Raw genomic sequence first — 23,656 nt, forward strand, 5'->3', positions numbered from 1 at the left:
CCAAAAATAACAAGAGTGGGAAAAGAGTCGCACAAACGTTGCTAATTCAGGTGTTAGTCGCTTATTCGTCGCAATACGGTTTCAAAGCAGTCTCAAGACAGTTGCAAAGTAGTGGCAAAGTGTTACTCTTTTGTGACTGTATTTTACTAGTCAATTTAAAAGTTTGATTTTCACACATTAGGAGCTTATTTGCATCCATACATCACTCATACTAGTAGTAAAGAGTATCTAAAATAGGAAGAGCATGTAAAACATTGCTTTTAAAACATAAGAATTACATTTTCCTAAAGTCCTACACATTCTTCCATGGTGACATGTTTTTACAAAGATGGCTTTGGAACATATGCATGTATTCATTGTTAACATTGAAATTTATAACCTTAAAAAAGTTTTAGTTACTAAATTCAGTCAAATACAAGTATAAATGTATATCTAAGGATGTACATACATCTCAAAAATGAAATTTAATTCCCAAAAATAACAAGAGTGGGAAAAGAGTCGCACAAACATTGCTAATTCAGGTGTTAGTCGCTTATTCGTTGCAATACGGTTGCAAAGCGAAACGTTGCTATATTGTTTAGTTACTAAACGGTCGCTAATGTGCGACTCTTTTGTGACTATATTTTACTTTAAGATACTAATTTTACTTGCAAATTTCCAGATTAATCAAGCTATTAAGTTTTACTATAATTGAAATAAGTTTATTTGATTTTAACATAGAGACAATATTTTACAAATCAGATGCACATTTAGTCTTCATATGCAAGTTCTTCATCTTCATCTTCATCTTCGGATGTTGACAAGTTACATTGAAATTCGTCTTCTCCTTCACCATCTTCTATCTCAAAATCGATTGGTTCATCTTGATGACTCTCGTCGACTAAACTCTCAATGATGATTTCTTCAACCAAAGTCGGAGTTGCCTCAATAACAGTTTGTTGCAATATAACCAAATCATCATCGTTAAACTTCATTAACTTTGCACACTGTAAGCCACGATTTGCGAGGTCGTTTAGTGTATGGATATGACAGATAACACACTTGATCAGCTTGAGAACCTATATAAAGAAACAGAACATATTAATTAATTAGATTGAGAACCTATATAGTAAATTAATTAAAATATTTAGTGAAAAGAAACTTAACCTAAAATAAAAGGTTCGTAATTTCGGTATTTTCTTGACGGAAGCATGTCTACGATGCCTCCATTTGTCATGCGGATACCTTTGCCAACCGTTGGGTCAAACCAGTCACAGTAGAAAAGTGTTCTCTTTAGGTTAATAATGCCAGGATACTCGAGCTCGATTATGTTTTCAACGGTCCCAAAAAAATCATCCTCCATAGATGCTTCAGAATAATTTTGCCCTCGGACACATACCCCATAATTCATTGTCTTTTTCGTCTGCCCGTGTTCACGCGTGTGAAACATGTAACCTCTGGTAAAATACATGGGCCACGACTTGACTTTGTTTTCTGGACCATCAACCAATTCATGAACCCATGGAGGAAAACTTTGGATATGTTTCATTGTAGACACCTACAGAAGAAATAAATATAAATTGTCGGAAGTGAACCCATTCATTAAAATATTTTTTATATTAAACTATTTACATATACTTACATATTGGCAAACCCAATCGCTAAAATCTTCATCTCTTTTCGATGTGACTTCATCATCAGTGAGTTCTGGATATTCATACCGAATTTGATCGTCCAACACACTGTTTTTCCCAACATATAGAAGACAATTAATCCATAAATATATTGAAGAGAAATTGCTATAAAAATAATCTGAAACATATACCTCTCAAGGGGACGAAAGTAATCACAATTCCGCAATACATATGCATGTGCGCATTTTTGATCTTTATCAGACAGCCAAAACTCTGTAACTTGGCCACTAGGACGACCGATTTGAGTGAATATATCTGGTACGGGTACTAGATATACATGAACCTCACCCGCATCATATCGCAATGACCTGAAAAATATTTAAAACTTTAAGTAGCCTTACATGTTAATTTAAAAGACTATTATATATTATAATGTAAGTATGAAATACCTCCTTCTACTAGCTGTAGAAATGGTTGAAGCAAAGTAGTGTTCTGAGAAGTATGATATCTCATCATTAATATATGATTGAACGATTGATCCCGCTGGATATCTTTTGTTCTTCGCCTTCCCTTTCAAGCGTTTGAAAAACCTTTCGAAGGGATACATCCACCTATACTGGACTGGACCACCAAGTTCGGCTTCGTATGGTAGATGTACAGGAAGGTGCTCCATGACATCAAAGAACGAAGGTGGGAATATTTTCTCCAAATTGCACAAAATCATCACAATATTCGCTTTCAGGACTTGGACATGACTTATCTCCAATGATCGACTGCATAAGTCACGGAAAAATGATCCAATCCCTACAATATATAAATAAAATCATTAATTAATTTGACATATATAAAAAATTAAATTGCTATATATAGATATCAAATATTTACCTGATATTGCAAGATGGACGTCACGTGGTAACAACTCTGCAAACACAAATGGAAGCAATCGTTCCATAAAGACATGGCAATCATGGCTTTTCATTCCTGAAAACTTTCCATCCTTTATGTCTGCACAACTAGCTAAATCAGCTACATACCCATCTGGAAATTTAACATCTTCTTTGACCCATTGAAGTAGGCTTTTTTTCCCTTTCGCACTCAATCTCCAAATAGGAAAAGGAGCTCTCCCACCAGCATCAACATGCAATTGACTTCGATCACAAAATCTTGCAACATCCAATCGGGACCTCACATTGTCTTTTGATCTGTCTTTCACATTCATAACAGTGTACATGAGATTATCGAGAATATTTTTCTCAATATGCATCACATCAAGATTGTGTCGTAAGTTAAGATCGGTCCAATACGGGAACTTTTTCTTTGTGCCAATTATGCCAACTTCCATAACCATCCACTTTATTTTCATGCCCATTTCCTCCGCAGTCAGAAGTCTTTGGCGGCTCGGCATTTCTTATACGCTCATGTAAGACCTGTTCACCCGTCAAATATTGCGGTGGATAGTCGTTCACTGCGTGTTTGCCTTTGAGAAAGTGTTTTTTATCCTTTCGCATTGGATGATTAGCAGGAAGAAATCTCCTGTGGCAATCAAACCAACATGTCTTCCTACCAGCTGGCAATTGAAATGCATTTGTATCGTCCATACAAATTGGACAAGCTAATCTTCCGTGTGTTGTCCATCCTGACAACATGCCATATGCTGGGAAATCGCTGATAGTCCACAAAAGGACAGCTTTAAGGTTGAAATTTTGATCTAAGGACACATCATATGCCTCCACTCCATTATACCATAACTCTGTTAACTCATCGACCAATGGTTAGAGAAAAACGTCAAGACTAGCTCGTGGATGATTCGGTCCTGAATTCAAAATCGTCAGAAACAAATACTCTGTGTTCATGCACATCCCATGAGGCAAGTTGTATGGAGTCAATATCACTGGCCATAATGAATGGTGTTTCGACATCCCAAAAGGATTGAAACCATCTGTACATAATCCAAGATAAACATTGCGCGGTTCTGCTGCAAATGAGGGATGCAATTGCTGAAAATTCTTCCACTCAGCCGCATCTGAAGGATGATACATTAATCCCTCCTCAGAGCTGTGCTCAGCGTGCCATCTCATAAAAGCTGCAGTCTTCTCAGATTGGTACATTCTCTTCAGTCTTTCCGCAATCGGTAAATACCACATCTTACTGAACGGTATTCTTGTTCTTCCTTCACTAGCCTTATACCTTTGTTTACCGCAGAACTTGCAATGCTCCAACTTCTCATCATCTTTCCAAAAGAGCATACAGTTATCTATACATACATCATATGTACGACACGGTAATCCTAGCTTTCGCATCAAAGTCTCCGTCTCATAGTATGAACCGGTTGCCTGATTACCCTCTGGTAAATACTCCGTAAACAGTCCTGTCCATGAATCCATACAATTTTCAGACAAATTGTAGTCGACCTTATTGTTCATGAACCGAGCTGCCAACGATAACTGCGACTGCTCTTCCCGACATCCATCATACAGTGGCGTGTTTGCAGCAGCTAGCATATCATAAAACCGTTTTGCTTCTTGGGTGGGTTGTTCATGAACATGATCATTTCCACTTTCATGTTCATGATACTCGTTATATGGTACAGAACCATGAAATGCATCATTCACCATCCCAGCATATATATTCTCCCCATCAAATCCTATTGGTGCACTAGCACTAGCACTAGCATAATCTGTATTTTAGCATAATGACTACTAGTTCCCTCCCCAACAACATCATAATCTTCACCATGTTCATACCATACATAATAGTTAGGCATAAACCCCCTACTTAGCAAATGATTCGAAACAGAGGCAGCTTTCAAAGACTTCGAATTGTGACATACTACACAAGGGCAGTAAAACCTACCTCTGCTATTTTGTGCATGGCTACAGGCAAAATCGATGAACTCTTCCACACCCGCCGAATAATCCGATGAGATATGATTAGTGAACGGATCGATCCGATTGTACATCCATGCTCTTGAAGGATTGTTCCACATTATTATTTTTTTTTTTCTCTCTCTTTTTTTTTTTCTTCCTCTAGATTTTTTTTTTCTTTCTCACGTTTTTTGTTTGGTTTCTTTCTCCCGTTTTTTTTCTCTTTAGAGTCGATGTAAATGAAAGAAGAAGTGGTGGCATATATATATAAGAGAAATTTTGCCACTGTTTTGCGACTATTATAGAAAGAGTCACAAAATTTCAGTTCACCTAACACACTTTAAGCATGTTTTTTGCCGACATGGTGCGACTCTTTTGCGACCGTTTTCAATGTAGTCGCAAAAGTTGAGTACAATATCTTCCACATTCTCAACGTTTTTTGCCGACATGCAGCGACGACTTTGCTACTAAATAATACTCCAAAAAGTCGTTGCAAATAAGTCTCTATTTTGCGACTTATTTGCGACGGCACTCACGTACCAAAATTGCAGTTGCAAAGTAGTCACAAAATGCATCTTGTTTTGCAACGAAATAACATCAGTTACAAAAGAGTATGTATTTGGTCGCAAAGGTGAGACGTTTTTGTGACTGTACTGTTTCGTCGTAAATTTGTGACGGTTTTACTTCCGTATTTTGTATGGTCGTTAATCGGTATTAAAATAGTCGCAAAACCGTCGCAAATATTTGCGACTAAACAATCAGTCACAAATGGTAGTCACAAATGGCATGTTTTCTTGTAGTGTTATCCGTTGGACAATAGCTTTACCCAACGGTTACTTTGTCATGGAAAGTGTCAAAACCATGATTGTTCCGGTTACTCTCAAAGGAGAGAACTACTTACTGTGGGCAAGGACCACGAAAACAGCCCTATGTGGCCGAGGATTTTGGTCCCATGTTGAAACGAGCGAAGCTCCAAGTGGTGAAACCACCAAAGACGGCAAGGATCTTGCCGCGGATGAAAGAAACAAGTGGTTTCAAGAAGATCAAGGAGTTCTAGCCATCATTCAAAACTCTCTTGATGCTCCAATCCTTGAAGCTTACTCCTATTGCGAAACTGCAAAGGATTTATGGGACACTCTCAAAAATGTTTTTGGAAATGTTACCAATGTTAACCGAATCTTTGAGATTAAAAGAGCCATTAACAATCTCAACCAAGAAGATATGGAGTTCACCAAGCACTTTAGAAAGTTTAGGTCCTTTTGGGCTGAACTGGAGATGCTTAGACCGGCGACAATAGATCCGGCCATTTTAAACGAGAGGCGTGAACAAGATAAGGTATTTGGCCTACTCTTGACCTTAAACCCTTCCTACAACAACATCATCAAACATATCTTGCGGTCAGACAAGCTCCCGAGCCTTGACGACGTATGCAACCAAATCCAAAAGGAACATGGCTCCATGGGGCTATTTGGCGGCAAAGGGGAGCTAGTGACCGCCAACAAAGTGGAGATAGCCTCCGCAAACAGAGGCTACTACAAACCGGATGACAAAAACCCACCGGTATGTGATCATTGCAAGAAGGTTGGCCACTTCAAGATTCGTTGATGGATCCTTCACCCACACCTTCGTATCAACCGTGGAGGACCAAGCCGTGGAGGACCACCGAGAGCTCATCAAGCAACTATAGTGGGAGAAACACCCACTCCCGAACCAAACCAACAAGCTACCGGAGGGAATGGAACTGCACTAGCTGCCTCCTCCGAGCTGGTGAGGAAATCAGACCTTGATGCACTCATCAAAGCTCTCAAGGAGGCCTCCGGTAAATCCTTTCTTGCTTTAAACCAATTTAAACCTCTTATTGTTTATTCTGGTGCATCTCATCACATGATTAGTGACCCTAAATTAATTAGTGAAATTAAACCTGCTAATGGAAATGTTATCATAGCTAATGGTGAGAAGGTACCGGTTAAAGGCATTGGGAATTTGAAATTATCTGATAAAGTAACTAAAGCCTTTTATATGCCAAATTTCACATCTAACTTGCTATCAGTTAAGAAAGCTACCACTGATTTAAATTGTTATGCAATATTTGGTCCTAACAAGGTTCATTTTCAGGATATTGAGACAAGTAAAGTTCTTGGCCAAGGAGGTTCTAAGGATGATCTCTATGTGCTTGAGGACTTGAACCTATCTTCTTCTTCTGCATCTTGTTTTAATTCGGTTGTTGTTAAAGCTAATGATTACATTTCGCATGCTAGATTAGGACACCCTCACACTCGAGCTTTAACATTGGTGTTTCCTAATATTTCTTTTAAAAATGATGAGTGTGAGGCTTGTATTCTTGGTAAACATTGCAAGGCTGTTTTTCCTAAATCTATAACTATTTATGAGAATTGTTTTGATTTAGTTCATTCAGATGTTTGGACATCTTCTTGTGTCGAAACTCGCTTAAATAACCCGGTTCAATGGTTTACTAAAACCAAACCGAACCAAATCGATTAAAAACTCAATCTGGTCGAACCAGAATTTAGTGGTGTCGACCGATACCCCCTTGGTGTCGATCGACACCCATCCCCAAAAACCAATTTTTGGTTTGCGGATGTTACAATGATAATTAATTCAAACACTGTTACCATTTGCCAACATCATTTCTCGAGCATGAAAGCAGTTGAACACTTGATTTCCGTCTATTTTTTGCCAACATCATTTTTCGAGCATGATCACACACTATTACCATTTTGATATCTTCTAAGTAAATCAAGTGGTCAACTATTTTCTTGTTTTTTTAATCTACTAAAATGAAAACGTAAAATATATTGTAACTAGCATATATTTGTGTTTACTGCATTTATCTACTTGAATTGAGGATAACTAGCACATATTTGTTAGAAATACAAATTATGTTATTTATCTTCAAAGAGCTTTACTTTGTCTTTATCTTTTGTAAAAGTAATCAAGTGGATATTTCCGATAAATTAAATGTTACACCAAAACTATCAAGTTTTTAATCAAAATAATTTAAGCAGTTTTCGATATTGCAACGCAATGACTCCACAAGTCGTCCCTTTTCTTCAGATATAGTGTTTCACGGGCAATTAAGGCTGGTCTGTCAGCAATATATTTAATGAGAGTATCGTGACACACTTTTCCTTCTTGAACAAGATCGTGGCAGCATGAATCATTGATGGTTGCATTTCCAAAAACAACAGCGATTATATCCAAGGCACAGTGAGGAGAGATTTTAACAAGACAAGTATCCCATAACGATTTTGCTTCAGATTCATCGACCGAAAATACAGGAACAAAGGCGCAAACCAAGGCTACAACAATGAATAACATAGCAATCTGAGAGGTAAATTTAGCCATATGTGCTTATACGTGAAATTTACCGACTATTATTTCTTATATGAAAAGAATGTAATAAAGTGTGTTTTGTATTTGATATTATAGACACAAAGCTACATACACTATTTATATGTAATTGAAAACCCAACGTAACTATCATAACATATTAGAAAACTAAAATAATTAATGAGAAAGAGTTTATTTTCTCGGTAAATAAATACACTATGAGCGTTTAAATTTCTCTTTTCAATTATTGTTTTTTTTAATTATAGTGACAAATTTAATACAAGTAAAGGTTGTTTAAATGGAGAACATTGTAATTTTGTTTTAAATCATGCAACCTTTTAGGCCAATTTTTTTAATATGAGGTTATATACTAACTGAAATATATAGAGTTTTAAATATATTAAACTATTTTTAGTAGTTTGACATATAAATATATTTTATTTTTAATGTATAAAAACTCTAAGTCACACTAATAAAGTTCTTATCTAAATAACAAAGATATGTCACTAGTATGTTTCTATGACAACATTTCATTATCAAAGAAAAAAAATTAAAAAGAATCTGAGATTCACTAGAGCTGTATATATAAAATGTGTAACATTTTTTAACATAAATAAAAAGGTTGAAACCTTATCGATAAATTTGTAAAAATTGAATATATTATAGGTCGATGACTAATAATTACAAAAAAAAATTTCGTAAACTAGAGAAAATACTAGGGATGATCTCTATGTGCTTGAGGACTTGAACCTATCTTCTTCTTCTGCATCTTGTTTTAATTTGGTTGTTGTTAAACCTAATGATTCCATTTGGCATGCTAGATTAGGACACCCTCACACTCGAGCTTTAGCATTGGTGTTTCCTAATATTTCTTTTAAAAATGATGAGTGTGAGGCTTGTATTCTTGGTAAACATTGCAAGACTGTTTTTCCTAAATCTATAACTATTTATGAGAATTGTTTTGATTTAGTTCATTCAGATGTTTGGACATCTCCTTGCATGTCTAGAGATAATCAAAAATATTTTGTTAGTTTTATTGATGAAAAATCAAAATATACTTGGTTAATTTTACTTCCCTCTAACGATAGAGTTCTTGAGGCTTTCACTAATTTTCAAAAATATGTGACTAACCATTATAATGCAAAGATTAAAATTTTGAGATCAGATAATGGTGGGGAGTACACAAGTCATGCCTTCAAACAATATCTATCAAACCATGGAATTATCCACCAAACAAGCTGTCCCTACACACCACAACAAAATGGTGTAGCTGAGAGGAAGAATAGGCATCTCATGGAAGTAGCAAGGTCCATGATGTTTCACACAAATGTCACAAAGAAGTTTTGGGTAGATGCTGTTCTTGTGGCCTGCTATCTCATAAATCAGACACCAACAAAAATTCTTCAAGATATTTCACCATTTGAGGTATTAAACAAAGCAAAACCCTCATTTGATCATTTACGGGTATTTGGCTGTGTTTGTTATGTGTTGAAACCAGGAGAACAGCGAGACAAACTTGATGCCAAAAGTGTTAAAAGCATGTTTATTGGATACTCTACTACACAAAAAGGCTACAAGTGCTATGAGCCAGACTTGAAGTGTCTTCGTATCTCGTGATGTAAAGTTTGTGGAGTCTAAAGGATTCTACGAGGAAAAGAACTGGGAAAGTCTTAAAGACTTGTCCACATCACCGTCTGACCGGGCCAACAATCTTCGTGTTCTTCTTGAGGGACTCGGCGTTGACAATGACACTCACACGATGGGCGTGACCACTCCAACTCCTATAGTCAATGCATCACCAACGCCAACTCTTGACAACTCGCCGGAACTTGATGAGCAGTCCGATGATGAAAATGGTTTAAATTCAGTACTAGTTGACAATGCTTCTGGAGATGAAGACTATGTACCCACCGAATAAGACAACAATGATGAGGAAAGTCCACAAGAAATTATACCACTTAGAAGGAGTGAACGTCTCAAGTTTGATCCCTCTAACTGGCGGAACACTCGAGTCTACTACAACAATGTAGCCGTAGCTCATCCGATTCAAGCTGTTTGCACTCTTGCTCACTTTCCTTTGAAACATCAAGTGTTTCTTGGCCAGATTGATGCTCATTGGATTCCCAAAAACTATGAAGAAGCCAAGAATCACAAAGAATGGCGTGATGCTGTAAAGGCCGAGAAGACAGCCATGGAGGAGAATCATACTTGGGATGAGGCTGACTTACCCAAAGGGAAGAAGGCTGTGACATCAAGATGGATATTTACTATCAAGTACAAGAGTGATGGGGAGATTGAACGCTATAAAGCAAGACTAGTTGCAAGGGGATTCACACAAATGTATGGGGAGGACTACCTTGATACGTTTGCACCTTAGGCCAAGCTTCATACTGTTCGAGTAGTTCTTTCACTTGCAACCAACCTAGACTGGGAATTGTGGAAAATGGACGTTAAGAATGTGTTTTTGCAAGGAGAACTTGAAGACGAAGTTTACATGCGACCGCCACCAGGTTTAGAAGACATCATTGGACCGGGAAAGGTATTGAAACTGAACAAAGCGATATATGGTCTAAAACAGTCTCCAAGGGCTTGGTACCATAAGTTAAGTACCACATTGCTTGAGAAAGGATTTCGCAAATCAGAGGCTGATCACACTCTATTCACTTTGCCAAGTGATAAAGGTATTGTAGTCATTCTAGTATATGTTGATGATATCATCATAATTGGAAGTGACAAGGTAGGTATTCAAAACACTAAAACCTATCTAAAGTCAGTTTTTGATATTAAGGATCTTGGAGAACTTAAATATTTCCTTGGGATAGAGGTATATAGGTCATATGAAGGTTTGTTTCTATCACAAAGGAAATATGCTCTTGATTTATTGAGTGAAGCAAGTAAACTAGGTTCAAAAGCTGTATCAACACCTCTTGAGGAAAACTATAAAGCTGGAGGAAAGGGGGAGCTTGATGCAGCTCCATTTCACGATGTCAAGCAATACCGGCGGCTAGTAGGTAAGCTCATATATCTTACTATTACAAGACCTGACATTTGTTTTGCTGTTAATCAGGTGAGCCAACACATGCAAAACCCAACCGTGCACCATTGGAACATGGTGAACCGAATCCTCAAATATCTCAAGGGCTCGCCGGGGCAAGGCATTTGGATGGGTTGAAATGAAAGCACTAAACTAGTAGGGTATTGCGATGTTGATTACGCCGGAGATCATGGAGACCGTCGCTCTACTACTAGATACTGCACATTCCTAGGTGGCAACCTAATCACATGGAAGAGCAAGAAACTAAAGGTGGTATCACTATCAAGTGCAGAATCGGAGTATAGGGCCATAAGAAAACTCACAACCGAGTTGATGTGGCTCAAGGCACTCCTCAAGGATCTTGGAATCGAGTCACCTAATCCTATCACCATGCATTGCGACAGTGAAGCCGCTATTCACATTGCAACTAACTCGGTGTTCGATGAGGGACCAAACATATTGAAGTTGATTATCACAAGGTTTGAGAACAAATCAAACTTGGAGTTGTTCTACCATGTCACACCAAAAGCTCCGAGCAGTTGGCCGATGTTTTCACCAAGGCAGCCAGTCCACAAGTGTGTGAGTACATTCACTCCAAACTTGGCCTCAAAGACTTCACTCGGCCAAGATTGTCTTCACATGACACCTACACTCTTTTTCCCTTGAGTATAGTTTTTCCCAAGTGGTTTTCTATACTAAGGTTTTTAATGAGGTGGGTGTGCATGAGTCCAAGCTTGATCAATGCTCATGATCAAGCTTGAGGGGGAGTATGAAACCACACACCACTGTCCGTACGTCCGTACGACCGTACAACCACCACATTGGGCCGTCCGTACTATTTGGAGGCTTTGCGAGTCCAACCCATGAAGACCAGCCTCCAACGGTCACAAGTCTTCGAGAATCTTCTTCATCTAGCCGTTGACAAGATTGTGCAAGTGGGAAGACTAAGGAAGAGTCACATGTGTGATTAAGGAGATGTCACTTTCAATATATGTAATTGTGCATAGCATCTCACTACAAGAAAACAATGCGATTTCCGACGGAGTTCCCGACGGACAATATCCCGTTGGCTATTTCTGATGGGTTCTCGACTGATTTACGACGAAAATAGAACCGTTGTAATCTGTTGGTAATCCGTCGGGAATTACCGACGGAAATTGTTCCGTTGGGAATTCTGGACCAAATCCCGACGGAATCCTGACAGACTATGTCTGTCAGACACTTCCGTCAAAACTCCGTCGGTATTCCATTGGTCATTTGTTACCGTTATTATAGTCGTCGAAAGTTGTCGGTGATCCATCGGTCTTTTGTTACCATTTTGTTACCGTTGTTTTAGCCGTTTGAACGTCAAGAATGGCCGACCGTGTTTCGACGGCATATCGACGGATTCCCGACGGACATGATTTCTATAAATAAGTATCGGGACTCATTCTCAAAATAAACTTGTTCTTACTATATTTTTCTTGTATATGACTATAATTAGGATGTAACTAGGTTCTAAATGAAGTAAGAAGAGATAATATCTCTTTCTCCACAATACTCTACTCTCCTACTCTCTCTGCACTCTCTACTATTCATACGCCTACACTCTCTCTCTTTGTTCATCAAATCTCATCATCAAACACTAAATCTTTTCCTATTAATTCTTACACTTCCTTCTTTTGTCTTCTTATGATTTTTAATTTTCAATTACATAATAATATTTTAGAAATGTAACTTTCATCCCTTGAAATCCTATAAATAACAATTCTCACATCATCATCTATCATATCTCAAATTCTAAATATTTCTTTGTTTTGTTTATGTTTTTGCATGGATTCAAAACTCATAGTAAGAGTGTGATTATATATTTTATTAGATTTATCTTATATTTTGCTCAAATTTATTTCTTTGTTTTTATGTATTTCTTCCTTTCTTCTTTGTCTTCTTATTATTTTCAATTACCGATACAGATTCAACAACACTAATTTCGATCAAAGCCCAATGAGGGAATTAAGCTAAAGAAATCATCTTCATTCATGTATGTATATTTATTTTATTTTTAAAAGTATGCAATGTTTTAACAAAATAAATTATCATAATAGAATCATTAAATCAAAAATTTTAACTTTCTCTTACCTCCAAAAATTTTGTAGTACATTTTTTTGTATACTCATCATTATATTTAGTTCTTGTGATCCAAAATATAATTATATAAAGATCATTATAATGTTTTTAATTCAAAATTTTGTAATTTGATGATGTTCTATATAAAAAATAATTTGATATTCCATTTCTAAAATTTTACTACAAAGAGGAAATCATTAGAATTTAACCTAACAGTATAGCTTAAATTAAGGTGAATATAAAAAGATTAATCTTTGGGATTTTTATTGCATTTCATATGATTTTATAGAAAATATATTTGATTGATACTTAAAAAAGAATTTTGGAATTTAATTATTAAATTTGATTGATGCTAAAAATCTTTCCCCACTCCAGCAATAATCATATTTCCTCTGTTTCTCTCTTTCTATCGCTGCCTTCAAAAGACTTGTACGTAGCACAGTCACAGAGTAAAAGATCACAACCAGCTTTGCTTCTCTCTTAGTCTTAGATCATCCTCAATGGGGGGTTTTAAGAGGGGTTGTAGTTGAAAAGAAAAAAAAAATAAATCAGAAAAAAAAAAAAACATAAGAGAGCCTCTTATTTAGTAGACTCGTTTATGGAATAAGAGACCATACGTGTCAATTTTTCGTTGGCCAAAAAGAATAATAGAAGTAGGATTTTTTTTTACGGGTCGAATATTTCTTTCTTTCTTTCATCTCTCTGTCTCTCTCGATCGAAATCCAAAATTAACAAAGGATTGAGATGGATTTGATTTTGGAGTCGATTGATTCGGAAGAGATTGAAGCAATTGGAATCGGAAGGTAAGATTATCAGTTTAATAGTATGAATTCGCGATTAGTTATACGGATTAAGGTTGTTTGGGTTTGTGTTCGTAAATTAGGTTCTTTGATGGGTCTAATTGTGTTCTTGTTTGATATATCTTCTCTCATTGGGTCTGATTGTGTTCTTGTTTGGGTTTGGGCATGATTAATTAGAAGTTTGTTTCTACAATAAATATGTTTGAGAAGTGTGTTTTTTCATTTGGGCATTTTTGTTAAAGCTACGATTTTTGGAAGCTACAATAAATATGTTTGAGAAGTCTCTCTCTCTCTCTCTCTCTCTCTCTCTCTCTCTCTCTCTCTCTCTCTCTCTCAGATCGTTGAACTCTTCGCTTATCTCTCTTGTTAAGAGTTTTGACTCTGTTCTTGAAGTCTATGAAGGTTTCTGCAATTTGAAACATGTATGATATTTAAAGTCATGCTATTTTTATTCTTGTTTTTTTGCTGATGAATAAATTCAACAGTCTTTAATGTGACTACTTGGAAATGTTGAATAGGTGGAGTTGAAGTTGAAATTATCCCGGGGTTATTCTTCTCGAAAGATTCAAGTTAGAGACGCAAAATTGTGTTCTGTGTCCAAAGTTGTAGTTGGGATCTCGATACGTTACCATACAATTCATTCATCTGTCTCCGTGGCTAAGTACTTAGCGAGGAAAGTATCAAAAGATTGTTGTATCCTTATAGGTACATTACATCTGAGTGTGATGCTGTGGCAACCATTTTTGAGTACCAAGGATACACAAAGTCACCTGAGGAAGCTGTTTCCGATGCCATTAAAGCAGGTCAGTTTGAGGTCTTTAAACTTATTTTAAATTTGTATATGTTTTGTTTTATATATGATCCTCTTCTTTCTTAATTAATTTGGTGTTAGTTTAGGTAAGAGTCGAGTCAGTCATTGATGATTGCTTTTTGTTTGTTGGTTGTGATAAATACGGTTAGTACTTGTTTAGGGAGTTACTTGTCGAGTCAGTCATTGATGAATGCTTCTACATCATATTTATTGTTTGATGGTGTAGGGTTTGTTGGTTGTTATAATGTGATAAATGTGTGGTTGTTGTAGTTTAGGTAAAAACTTAAATTTGAAAACCTAAACCCACTTGTCTTAAAAGTAAACTAGTGGTGAAATCCCAAGCCACAAGAAAGCTTCCTAACGTCCAGAACAACGATCTAGCAAGTCTAACAACACACAACAAGCAGATTAAAGAGTTCTCTAGATTAGATAAGTCATGGTCCTGCACTTACCTTTGCCAAGACGAATCTGAACCTAAACACAAGAAGAAAACGCCTCTAGGAAGCTCCTACAACGTTCTAAGCCTCAGATCTCCCAAGAAACACCACAAATCACCCAAAATCTCCAAAACTTCTCAAGAACTTTTTCTCTCTTTCGTTCTCTCTCAAAAACGGCCACAACACCACGAATGAGACAAAAATCGTGTTAAGGGTTTTCTTTCACCCAAAATGCAGCATTTGACTTAAGTCAAAACGCAGGAACTTAACCTTGCATTGACCGACGGAAGATATGCGTCGACCAACGCAACTCCCAAACCGGGATTTCGGTTCACGGATGTTACAATTCTCCCCCACCAATCTAGATTCATCCTAGAATCTTGAACAACCATCAGCCAAGGACTCCCGTGCAACCGTCTCCACGGCCCACACTCCTCCGACCGATCTACAGAAGGTCACCTCTAGGCGATAGACTCGCGCTCCAGGCCTCATTTGCTCTCGACTTTTGGACTTTCCTTTACTCGTGGGCCTAAACCTTGAGTTTTATTGGCTCCTTATCAGAAGTCTGCATGCCAAATGTTGGCTCCTCATCGGGCCTAAGCCCGCATGCCATAATATATAAGGAAAAATCCAACTCGTCTCTCGGGTCGTCACCCTACAGCGCGCCTCCGGACCGTCGTCCGAAGTCGATATACCAACCATACTCCCAAGTCACAAAGTCTCCGAATATGGCAGTACTAGGAGAACCAAAGTTCCCCAAGAGTCGCGAGCAAACGATTCTGAACGCGTGTGAGTCCTATCCCTATCCAGGTTTCCTTCCCGTGGCTCGCGTAAAACATCTCAATGTCCTACCAACCACATATCCCCTCACTGGAATACCCCATGACCACACAAGGATCATATACATTCCACAAGGGCCAAAAAAATGTCCTAAAGAGGACCGCCACCAAGGCCAAACAAATGTCCTAAAGAGGACCGCCTAAACAGGCACTCTGGCTAAACAGCCCGCCACAAAGGCCATCTATCCCGAAGGACCATCTGTCTCGAAGGACCGTCTGTCCCGAAGGACCATCTGTCCCGAAGGACCGTCTGTCCCGAAGGACCATCAGTCCAGAAGGACCGTCACTGTTTAGCACTTTCCATTTTGGAACTTCCATTTTTGGAAACTTCTATTTCAGGAAACTTTCCTCCAGAAACTCCGCCTCACGGAAACTTTGTACCCCGAGCACCACCTCATCTTGTTACTGAGTCGCGCAACCAACCACCCCAAGCAACCGAGTAACAAGAGAGATGGGCTGGAATACTCCATTCCCGCTCCAGCCACGGATTACATATGGAACCAGGCTAAACAAGCTCAAGTTGCGGCTTGCTTCTCATACCACTTCTTGAACCTTGCTTTCATCTTTGCCTCAGCCTCCCAAGTCTGCTCCTCAACACCATCACAGTCCCACAGGACTCTCATCAAAGGAATCTTCTTCTTCCGAAGTTCCTTGATCCTCCTCTCAAGAACCCTCACTGGTCTCGCCTCCAGAGTCATGTTAGGCTGAAGATCCTCAGGAATCTTAGCTAACACTCTCTCACCCTCACGGAGACACTTCCGCAACATAGACACATGGAAAACCTTATGGAATGCACGCATAACCTTTGGTAACTCCAGTCTATATGCCACTGGTCCCACCCGCTCGGACTCAACTTAGTCTCTGACAATGACCTGTTCGGACCCTGCAACATGGCCATCTTGAGGTACACTCTGTCTCCTATCTGAAACTCAAGATCTCTCCTCCTCCTATCGGCATAACTCCTCTGCCTATCATGAGCCTCCTTCATGTTCAGCAGAGAACCTGAATTTTTTCTGAGGTCTCCTTAACAAAACTAGCACCAAACATGCTCCTCTCCCCCACCTGAGTCCAGCATAATGGTGTACGACATGGTCTCCCATACAAAGCCTCATAAGGAGCCATCTTAATACTCGCCTGATTACTGTTGTTGTAAGCAAACTCTACCAGGTTCATGTGATCTGCCCAATGGCCACCCCAATCCAACACACACGTCCTCAGCAAGTCCTCCGGCGTCTGAATAGTCCTCTCAGACTGTCCATCTGTCTTGGGATGATAAGTTGTACTCATATGCACCTTAGTGCCCATCTCTGCCTGAAATGCCTTCCAGAACACCGAAGTGAACTTAGAATCCCTATCAGACACAATGCTCGCTGGCACCCCATGCAATCTGACTATCTCTCTCACATACTTCTTAGCCAAGACCACTGCTCCATCAGTCTTCTTAATGGCCAGAATATGTGCTGACTTAGTCAACCGGTCCACGATGACCCAAATAGCATCAAAAGTCTGTGACACTGGCAATCCTACCACAAAATCCATGGTGATCATATCCCACTTCCACTCAGGAATGGGTAAACTCTTTAGTAAATCGCCAGGAACCTGATTGATGTGATCGTGGGAACGGAGCCTAGCCAAGACCACCGAGACGTGCAGAGCGATCCCAAGACACCAAACCAGGACGCACCGGCCACAAATAAATCGCCTCATTCGAACGCGGCCAAGGCTTCGAAAGAATTCACCAGAGTCATAGCGAGCCTAAGGAGCCCCGGCCAAGACGCCCAAGACAACTTAGGACCACCGAACCTGACCAAAGCTCGGAACCAATATGCGTTAAAGGAAGCCCAGGCGCAAGTCAACGATGCGGCCAAAATATCATCAGCTCTGGAACAGCTCCTCGTACGATCGGACGTCCCTCGGACAACGTCCCAAAAAGAACTCGAAGACTCGGTCCGACCGGTCTTCACTCTTACCCAAGAGTGAAGACACCAAAGTCACCAAAGCAAGGATGTGTACTCTTTTCCCTACTCCGTGTTTTTCCCAATGGGTTTACCGGAGAGGTTTTAACGAGGCATAGAGCTTGGTGCACAATGCCTAAAGGCTAAGTTGCTTCATGCGCAAGGCCAAGGCGGTTATCTCCATTCTCTCATTAGTCCAATTCGGGATTGTCTAAGTGAGAGAACCCTAGCAAGACTCGAACCAGGTTCGATCTTGTTAGCGACCGTATCAAGAGAAGAATCAACTCTCTTGTGTCGTCATTCGATCCACTCTCGTCTCCCCTCACTTCGCTTCCATCATTTCCCCTTCGCAACCTCGAGTCCTCTTCCACAAGTTCTCGAGTTCTCCATCGAAACATCTCAACTTGTCTCCCTCATCGTTTCCATCGCAACCAATCGTTCGTTCGTTCGTTCCGCATCCGTACCATCCGATCGACCAGCTCAAGGCTTCTCGACCGTATTTCCAAACGGCTCGTTTGAATCACTTCAAACTCCGTTTCCCTTGTTTGTTTCTCTCCTAGATCCGAAGCCCAGAACCTTTGCCGAGGAAAGTTCTACCGTTCGAAAGTTGGCCGAGAGTTCAAGCCGTGACTGTACCGCGACCGTACCGCGACAGCGTCTCTGGGTCACATCAGCTTGGTATCAGAGCTTCAAAGCTCCTACGAGGTTGTTTCTTTCCAGAACTTTCTTATTTCGTTTAAAGTTTTAATCTTGAGTTTTTAGTAGTAAAGTTTGCATCTCTTAGTTCCATAGGTTCCGTTTGCTCATTTGGTTTAAATTGGTGCATGTTTGCGGTTGTTCATTGCTTTCCTAGGTTGTTAGTTTGTGAATTCGTTCTTCGCATTCATAGCTCTGTTCATCCGTGTTCTTGCTTGTTTACTTTTAGATCGATAAAGCTAGGAGTGTGTTTTTGTTTACGCGTTTTTGTTTCCGGTCATAAAGTAGTCTTGTCATTTTGCACTTTTGCTTTTGCTTTTTGTTTTAGTCATAGGTTTGATTTAATCATTAGCTGTCAGCAACATTCCTTTTGTTGATGACTCAATTATTTAGCTTGTGTGTGGTCCTAGAATGAGTGATACTCACGCGTGTGGTGTTTACTTTTGTCTTACGAGGTTCAAATCCAAACGCGACACGCGACACGTCATAGTCTGCCCGATCAATGGCCGAACAGCAACATCCAGCGAATCCTCTTCCTCCACCCAAAATAGGAGTTACGCTTGCAGCCCTACGCAACGGCATAGAGCAATTGGCAGAGCGCATGAACCGACTTGAGCTGTTGAACCCTCCAAGGGAAGATCCTCAACCCGCAAGTCGTCAACGACAAGAGACGGAGAGCAATCACTCCGAAAAAGGTTACGAGCTGAAGCCTATACAACGCCACGGGCGAGACGATCGCTATGATGAAGCTCTGAGGCACCTTGAGCCAGCGCACAAGATGGTCGCGCCCACGTTTGCTGGCAAATCTGATCCCGAAGCCTACCTCGACTGGGAGAGCAGAATGGAGCACTTATACTTGTGTCATGCCTATCCAGACATACTCGAGGTGCAATATGTCGTGGCTCAGTTCACCGATCACGCCCTCACCTGGTGGGATCGCCTTGAAGCGGAGCAGCGTCGCAACAGAGAACAACCTATCACCAATTGGGAAGTTCTTAAAGTTGAGATGCGTCGACGCTTCGTGCCCCCGACCTATCACCCAGAGCAACAAAAATGATTCCAGCGACTCACACAAGGCAACCGATCGGTTGAAGAATATTATGAGGAGTTCGAACACCTACGCAACCGGTTGCAAGTCGACGACTCCAAAGAGTCCCTCATGGCTCAATTCCTGGACGGGTTGCAAGAGCGTATCACACACAAGGTCGAAATCCAACCGTATCAAGTGTTCGAGGAGTTGCTACACCTCACGATACAGATAGAGAGCCAGATCAAGAAGAAGAGCGCCTCCGCTCCTCGTGCTCGCACTGAAGGAGCTTCGACCTGGACTCCTAATGCATCTCCTTCAAACCGAATACTGGAGAAGTCGAAGGCAATCAGTGCTGACTCACGTTTCAAGACCCGGGAGCCGTCCACCAACGAACGACAAGACCCGCGACGCAACCTCAATGACATTCGGAGCCGCGATATAGTCTGCTTCAAGTGACAAGGGAGAGGCCACTACGCGCGCGAATGTCCGAACGCCCGCACAATGATCCTTACCGAAGCCGGTGAGATCGAATTTGAAGATGAGGCGACCGAGGAGAAAGCTAAAGGCGAAGCCGAGCTAGAAATAGCCGTAGCCGAGCCAGAGGTTGGGGAACTCTTGATGATCATACGCGTCCACAACACCAACACGACGGCCGACGAGAACACCAACCAGCGCGCAAACATCTTCCACACTAGATGCACTGTAAGTGGAAGAGTGTGTGGCTTGATTATAGACGGAGGATCTTGCACCAATGTTGCAAGCTCTAGTCTTGTCAAGAAATTGTCTCTAGAGACAACAAACCACCCTCATCCTTATCGCTTGAAATGGTTGAATGATAAGGCTGTGATCCATGTGAAGGAACAGGTCACAGTCCCATTTAGGGTCGGACCCTACAAGGACCAAGCCCTATGTGATGTGATTCCTATGCAGGCTGGCCACCTATTATTGGGGCGTCCTTGGCAGTCTCACAAAAGGACCACTCACTGTGGCCACACCAACCAATATTCCTTTGTCCATGATAATATGCGCATTTGTTTGAAACCCTTGAGTCCTACACAAGTCTATGAGATGCAATCAACACTGTCTAAGGATTCGGACCGTAAAACGAACCTCTTAATTCAACCCTATATCGCTAGAACGTCCCTTAAGGACTCAAACCAATTCTTACTAACTGGTTGTCAAGATGTTGTGGTTGAAAGATTTATAGGAGCTATGGGAGCACTATCGGAGCTGATCTGCAAAGTTGATAGTCGATTCCTGGACAGTTCAAGAAGCATGGAAGGCCGGCTAATGGAGATGGCGAACGACACACCATGCGACAAGAATCATAGCGATGAGCGGCTGGCGATTTTGCTCTCCAAGTCAAGCAAATGGGTTAAGACGGGCTTAAGGCCTGAGTGGTTCCAACCGAGGAGAGGAAGCCTAGTCATTCAGCGCGAAGACGATCCACTCCAAGTCGTCAAGGAGTTCAGCGATCACGATTATCAATCCGAACCCCTAGGTAAGCATAACACTTCTACTCGCTTCGACGCTACTGATCTCGTCTTGATCAATGCAGGTGAAGTCGACAACGTTTTGAGGACAAAACCTCTTCAAGGGGGAAGGAATGATATGATCGTGGGAACGGAGCCTAGCCAAGACCACCGAGACACGCAGAGCGATCCCAAGACACCAAACCAGGATGCACCGGCCACAAACAAATCGCCTCAAGGAGCCCCGACCAAGACGCCCAAGACAACTTAGGACCACCGAACCTGACCAAAGCTCGGAACCAATATGCGTTAAAGGAAGCCAAGGCGCTAGTCAACGATGTGGCCAAAATATCATCAGCCCCGGAACAACTCCTCGTACGATCGGACGTCCCTCGGACAACGTCCCAAAAAGAACTCGAAGACTCGGTCCGACCGGTCTTCACTCTTACCCAAGAGTGAAGACACCAAAGTCGCCAAAGCAAGGATGTGTACTCTTTTCCCTACTCTGGGTTTTTCCCAATGGGTTTACCAGAGAGGTTTTAACGAGGCATGGAGCTTGGTGCACAACGCCTAAAGGCTAAGTTGCTTCATGCGCAAGGCCAAGGCGGTTATCTCTCTTCTCTCTTTTATTTTGGTTTAAATTTGAACATTGGGGAATATTCCTCTCGTGATGCTTTACTTATGGACGTTGAGAGAGTTTGTGGCTAGCGTGTTAGTCAAAAGGAGGTGACGTGTTCTCATTGCAAACAAAACACGTCAAAGGATGATGTGTGGATCAAGATGAATCCGCGTGTCCTTAAGCCCCTACCTAAACCTTTCTATTTAAACTCCTCTTAAGCCCTTGTTCCTCCAATAGACTTGAATGAAAATAAAAACTTTTCTCAAGAGAGATTCTTGACTTGTCTATATCCTCTCATTAGTCTAATCCGGGATTGTCTAAGTGAGAGAACCCTAGCAAGACTCGAACCGGGTTCGATCTTGTTAGCGACCGTATCAAGAGAAGAATCAACTCTCTTGTGTCGTCATTTGATCCACTCTCGTCTCCCCTCACTTCGCTTCCATCATTTCCCCTTCGCAACCTCGAGTCCTCTTCCACAAGTTTTCGAGTTCTCCACCGAAACATCTCAACTCGTCTCCCTCATCGTTTCCACCGCAATGGATCGGTCGTTCGTACCGCATCTGTACCATCCGATCGACCAGCTCGAGGCTTCTCGACCGTATTTCCAAACGGCTCGTTTGAATCACTTCAAACTCTGATTCCCTCGTTTGTTTCTCGCCTAGATCCGAAGCCTAGAACCTTTGCCGAGGAAAGTTCTACCGTTCGAAAGTTGGCCGAGAGCTCAAGCCTCTCTCAAAATCTCCTGCCTCAACTCCTCATCCTTGGGCACACAAATCCGACCGTGCACCAAGATAGTACCATTATCTGAGACCTGATACTCTGAATCCACATCCTTAGAGGCATTCACTAGCCCCAAATCCTTCTCCTGAGCCAACCGCACCCTACTCAGAAGATCTGCTCTATCAATTGCTTCCAAACCCAACGGTTCATGTGAAACAGCACACAAGCTCAAAGCACTGATCTCCCCTACGAGAGACTCCATCTCCTGCTCCTGAGCCGAAGCTACCCTCTTCCGACTCAGAGCATCTGCAACCGTGTTAGCCTTACCAGGGTGATTGGCTATCTCCAAATCATAATCTGCCACAAGCTCCACCCACCGCCTCTGCCTCAAATTCAACTCAGGCTGAGTGAATATATACTTCAGACTCTTATGATCTGTGAACACCTGTACCTTTGCACCATAAAGATAAGATCTCCAAATCTTCAGGACAAAAACTACAGCACCCATCTCCAAATCATGAGTAGGATAGTTGCCTTCATGCACCCGCAACTGCCGCGAAGTGTAGGCAATCACCTTCCCATGCTGCATCAGAACACACCCCAAACCAACTCTAGATGCATCTGTATAAACCACATAGGGTTATCCCTGCTCAGGCAAAGCCAGCACTGGCGCATTAGTCAACATCTCCTTTAGGATTGCAAAGCCTTCCTCACACTCTTCTGACCAAACAAAAGGACCATCCTTCCTTGTCAACCCGAAAGGCATCACCACAAACTCATAATGCCCATACCTCGTCCTGAAAGCCGTCTTCCTCACATCTGCCTCATCAATCGGTATGTGATGATAACCCGACGCCAGATCTACCTTGGAGAACCAAGTAGCACCCCTCAACTGATCCAACAACTCATCAATCCTAGGAAGAGGATACTTGTTCTTCACAGTGACCCGGTTCAAACCCCGGTAATCAATGCACAACCTGAAACTCCCATCCTTCTTCTTGACAAATAACACCGGCGCTCTCCACGGTGGTACACTAGGACGGATGAATCCCTTACTCAACAAATCCTCTAGCTGCTTCTTCAGCTCTACCATCTCTGCTGGAGCCATTCTGTAAGGAGCCTTGGATAACGGCATCGTCCCCGGTTCCAGTTCAATGGTAAAAGGATCCGACCGAGATGGTGGTAATCCCTGCAAAGGCTGAAACACATCCTCAAACTCCTCCACTCCCGGAATACCGCTAACCGTAGACTTCCCCACTGACTCTGGCATAGATATAGTAACCAGATAAGCTCACGGCCCTTCTCGATC

At 41.1% G+C, this 23,656-nt stretch overlaps 2 protein-coding genes and 2 pseudogenes across 4 annotated transcripts; 1 reads left to right on the forward strand and 3 right to left on the reverse strand.

Annotated features, from left to right (window-relative positions):
* Nucleotides 1–749: 749 nt before the first annotated feature.
* Nucleotides 750–1,743, reverse strand: LOC104719137 (uncharacterized; annotated as a pseudogene). Its single transcript, XR_756523.3, has 3 exons — nt 1,622–1,743; nt 1,147–1,537; nt 750–1,058 (listed from the first exon to the last, which is right to left on the reverse strand). The product of XR_756523.3 is annotated as an uncharacterized LOC104719137 (transcript).
* Nucleotides 1,744–1,778: 35 nt separating this feature from the next.
* Nucleotides 1,779–3,636, reverse strand: LOC104719133 (uncharacterized; annotated as a pseudogene).
* A 3,722-nt stretch (nt 3,637–7,358) lies between these two features.
* Nucleotides 7,359–7,892, reverse strand: LOC104773098 (uncharacterized). The gene has a single exon (XM_010497647.2). The coding sequence runs from the start codon at nt 7,841–7,843 to the stop codon at nt 7,496–7,498; it is 348 nt and encodes a 115-aa protein (XP_010495949.2). The 5' UTR covers nt 7,844–7,892; the 3' UTR covers nt 7,359–7,495.
* Nucleotides 7,893–13,397: 5,505 nt separating this feature from the next.
* On the forward strand, nt 13,398–21,893 carry LOC147948569 (uncharacterized). Of its 2 annotated transcripts, none has more exons than XM_087482903.1 (3): nt 13,398–13,771; nt 14,287–14,571; nt 18,962–21,893. In XM_087482903.1, exon 3 carries the CDS (start codon nt 20,038–20,040, stop codon nt 21,277–21,279), a length of 1,242 nt encoding a protein of 413 aa, XP_087339029.1. In that variant the 5' UTR covers nt 13,398–13,771; nt 14,287–14,571; nt 18,962–20,037; the 3' UTR covers nt 21,280–21,893. The 2 variants fall into 2 exon arrangements, with proteins under 2 accessions (XP_087339029.1, XP_087339033.1); XM_087482907.1 differs by lacking the exon at nt 13,398–13,771 and adding an exon at nt 13,994–14,190.
* Nucleotides 21,894–23,656: the final 1,763 nt, after the last annotated feature.

Source organism: Camelina sativa, chromosome 2 (assembly GCF_030686135.1).
Source record: "Camelina sativa cultivar CO46 ecotype springtype chromosome 2, ASM3068613v1".
NCBI classification, from domain to species: domain Eukaryota; kingdom Viridiplantae; phylum Streptophyta; class Magnoliopsida; order Brassicales; family Brassicaceae; genus Camelina; species Camelina sativa.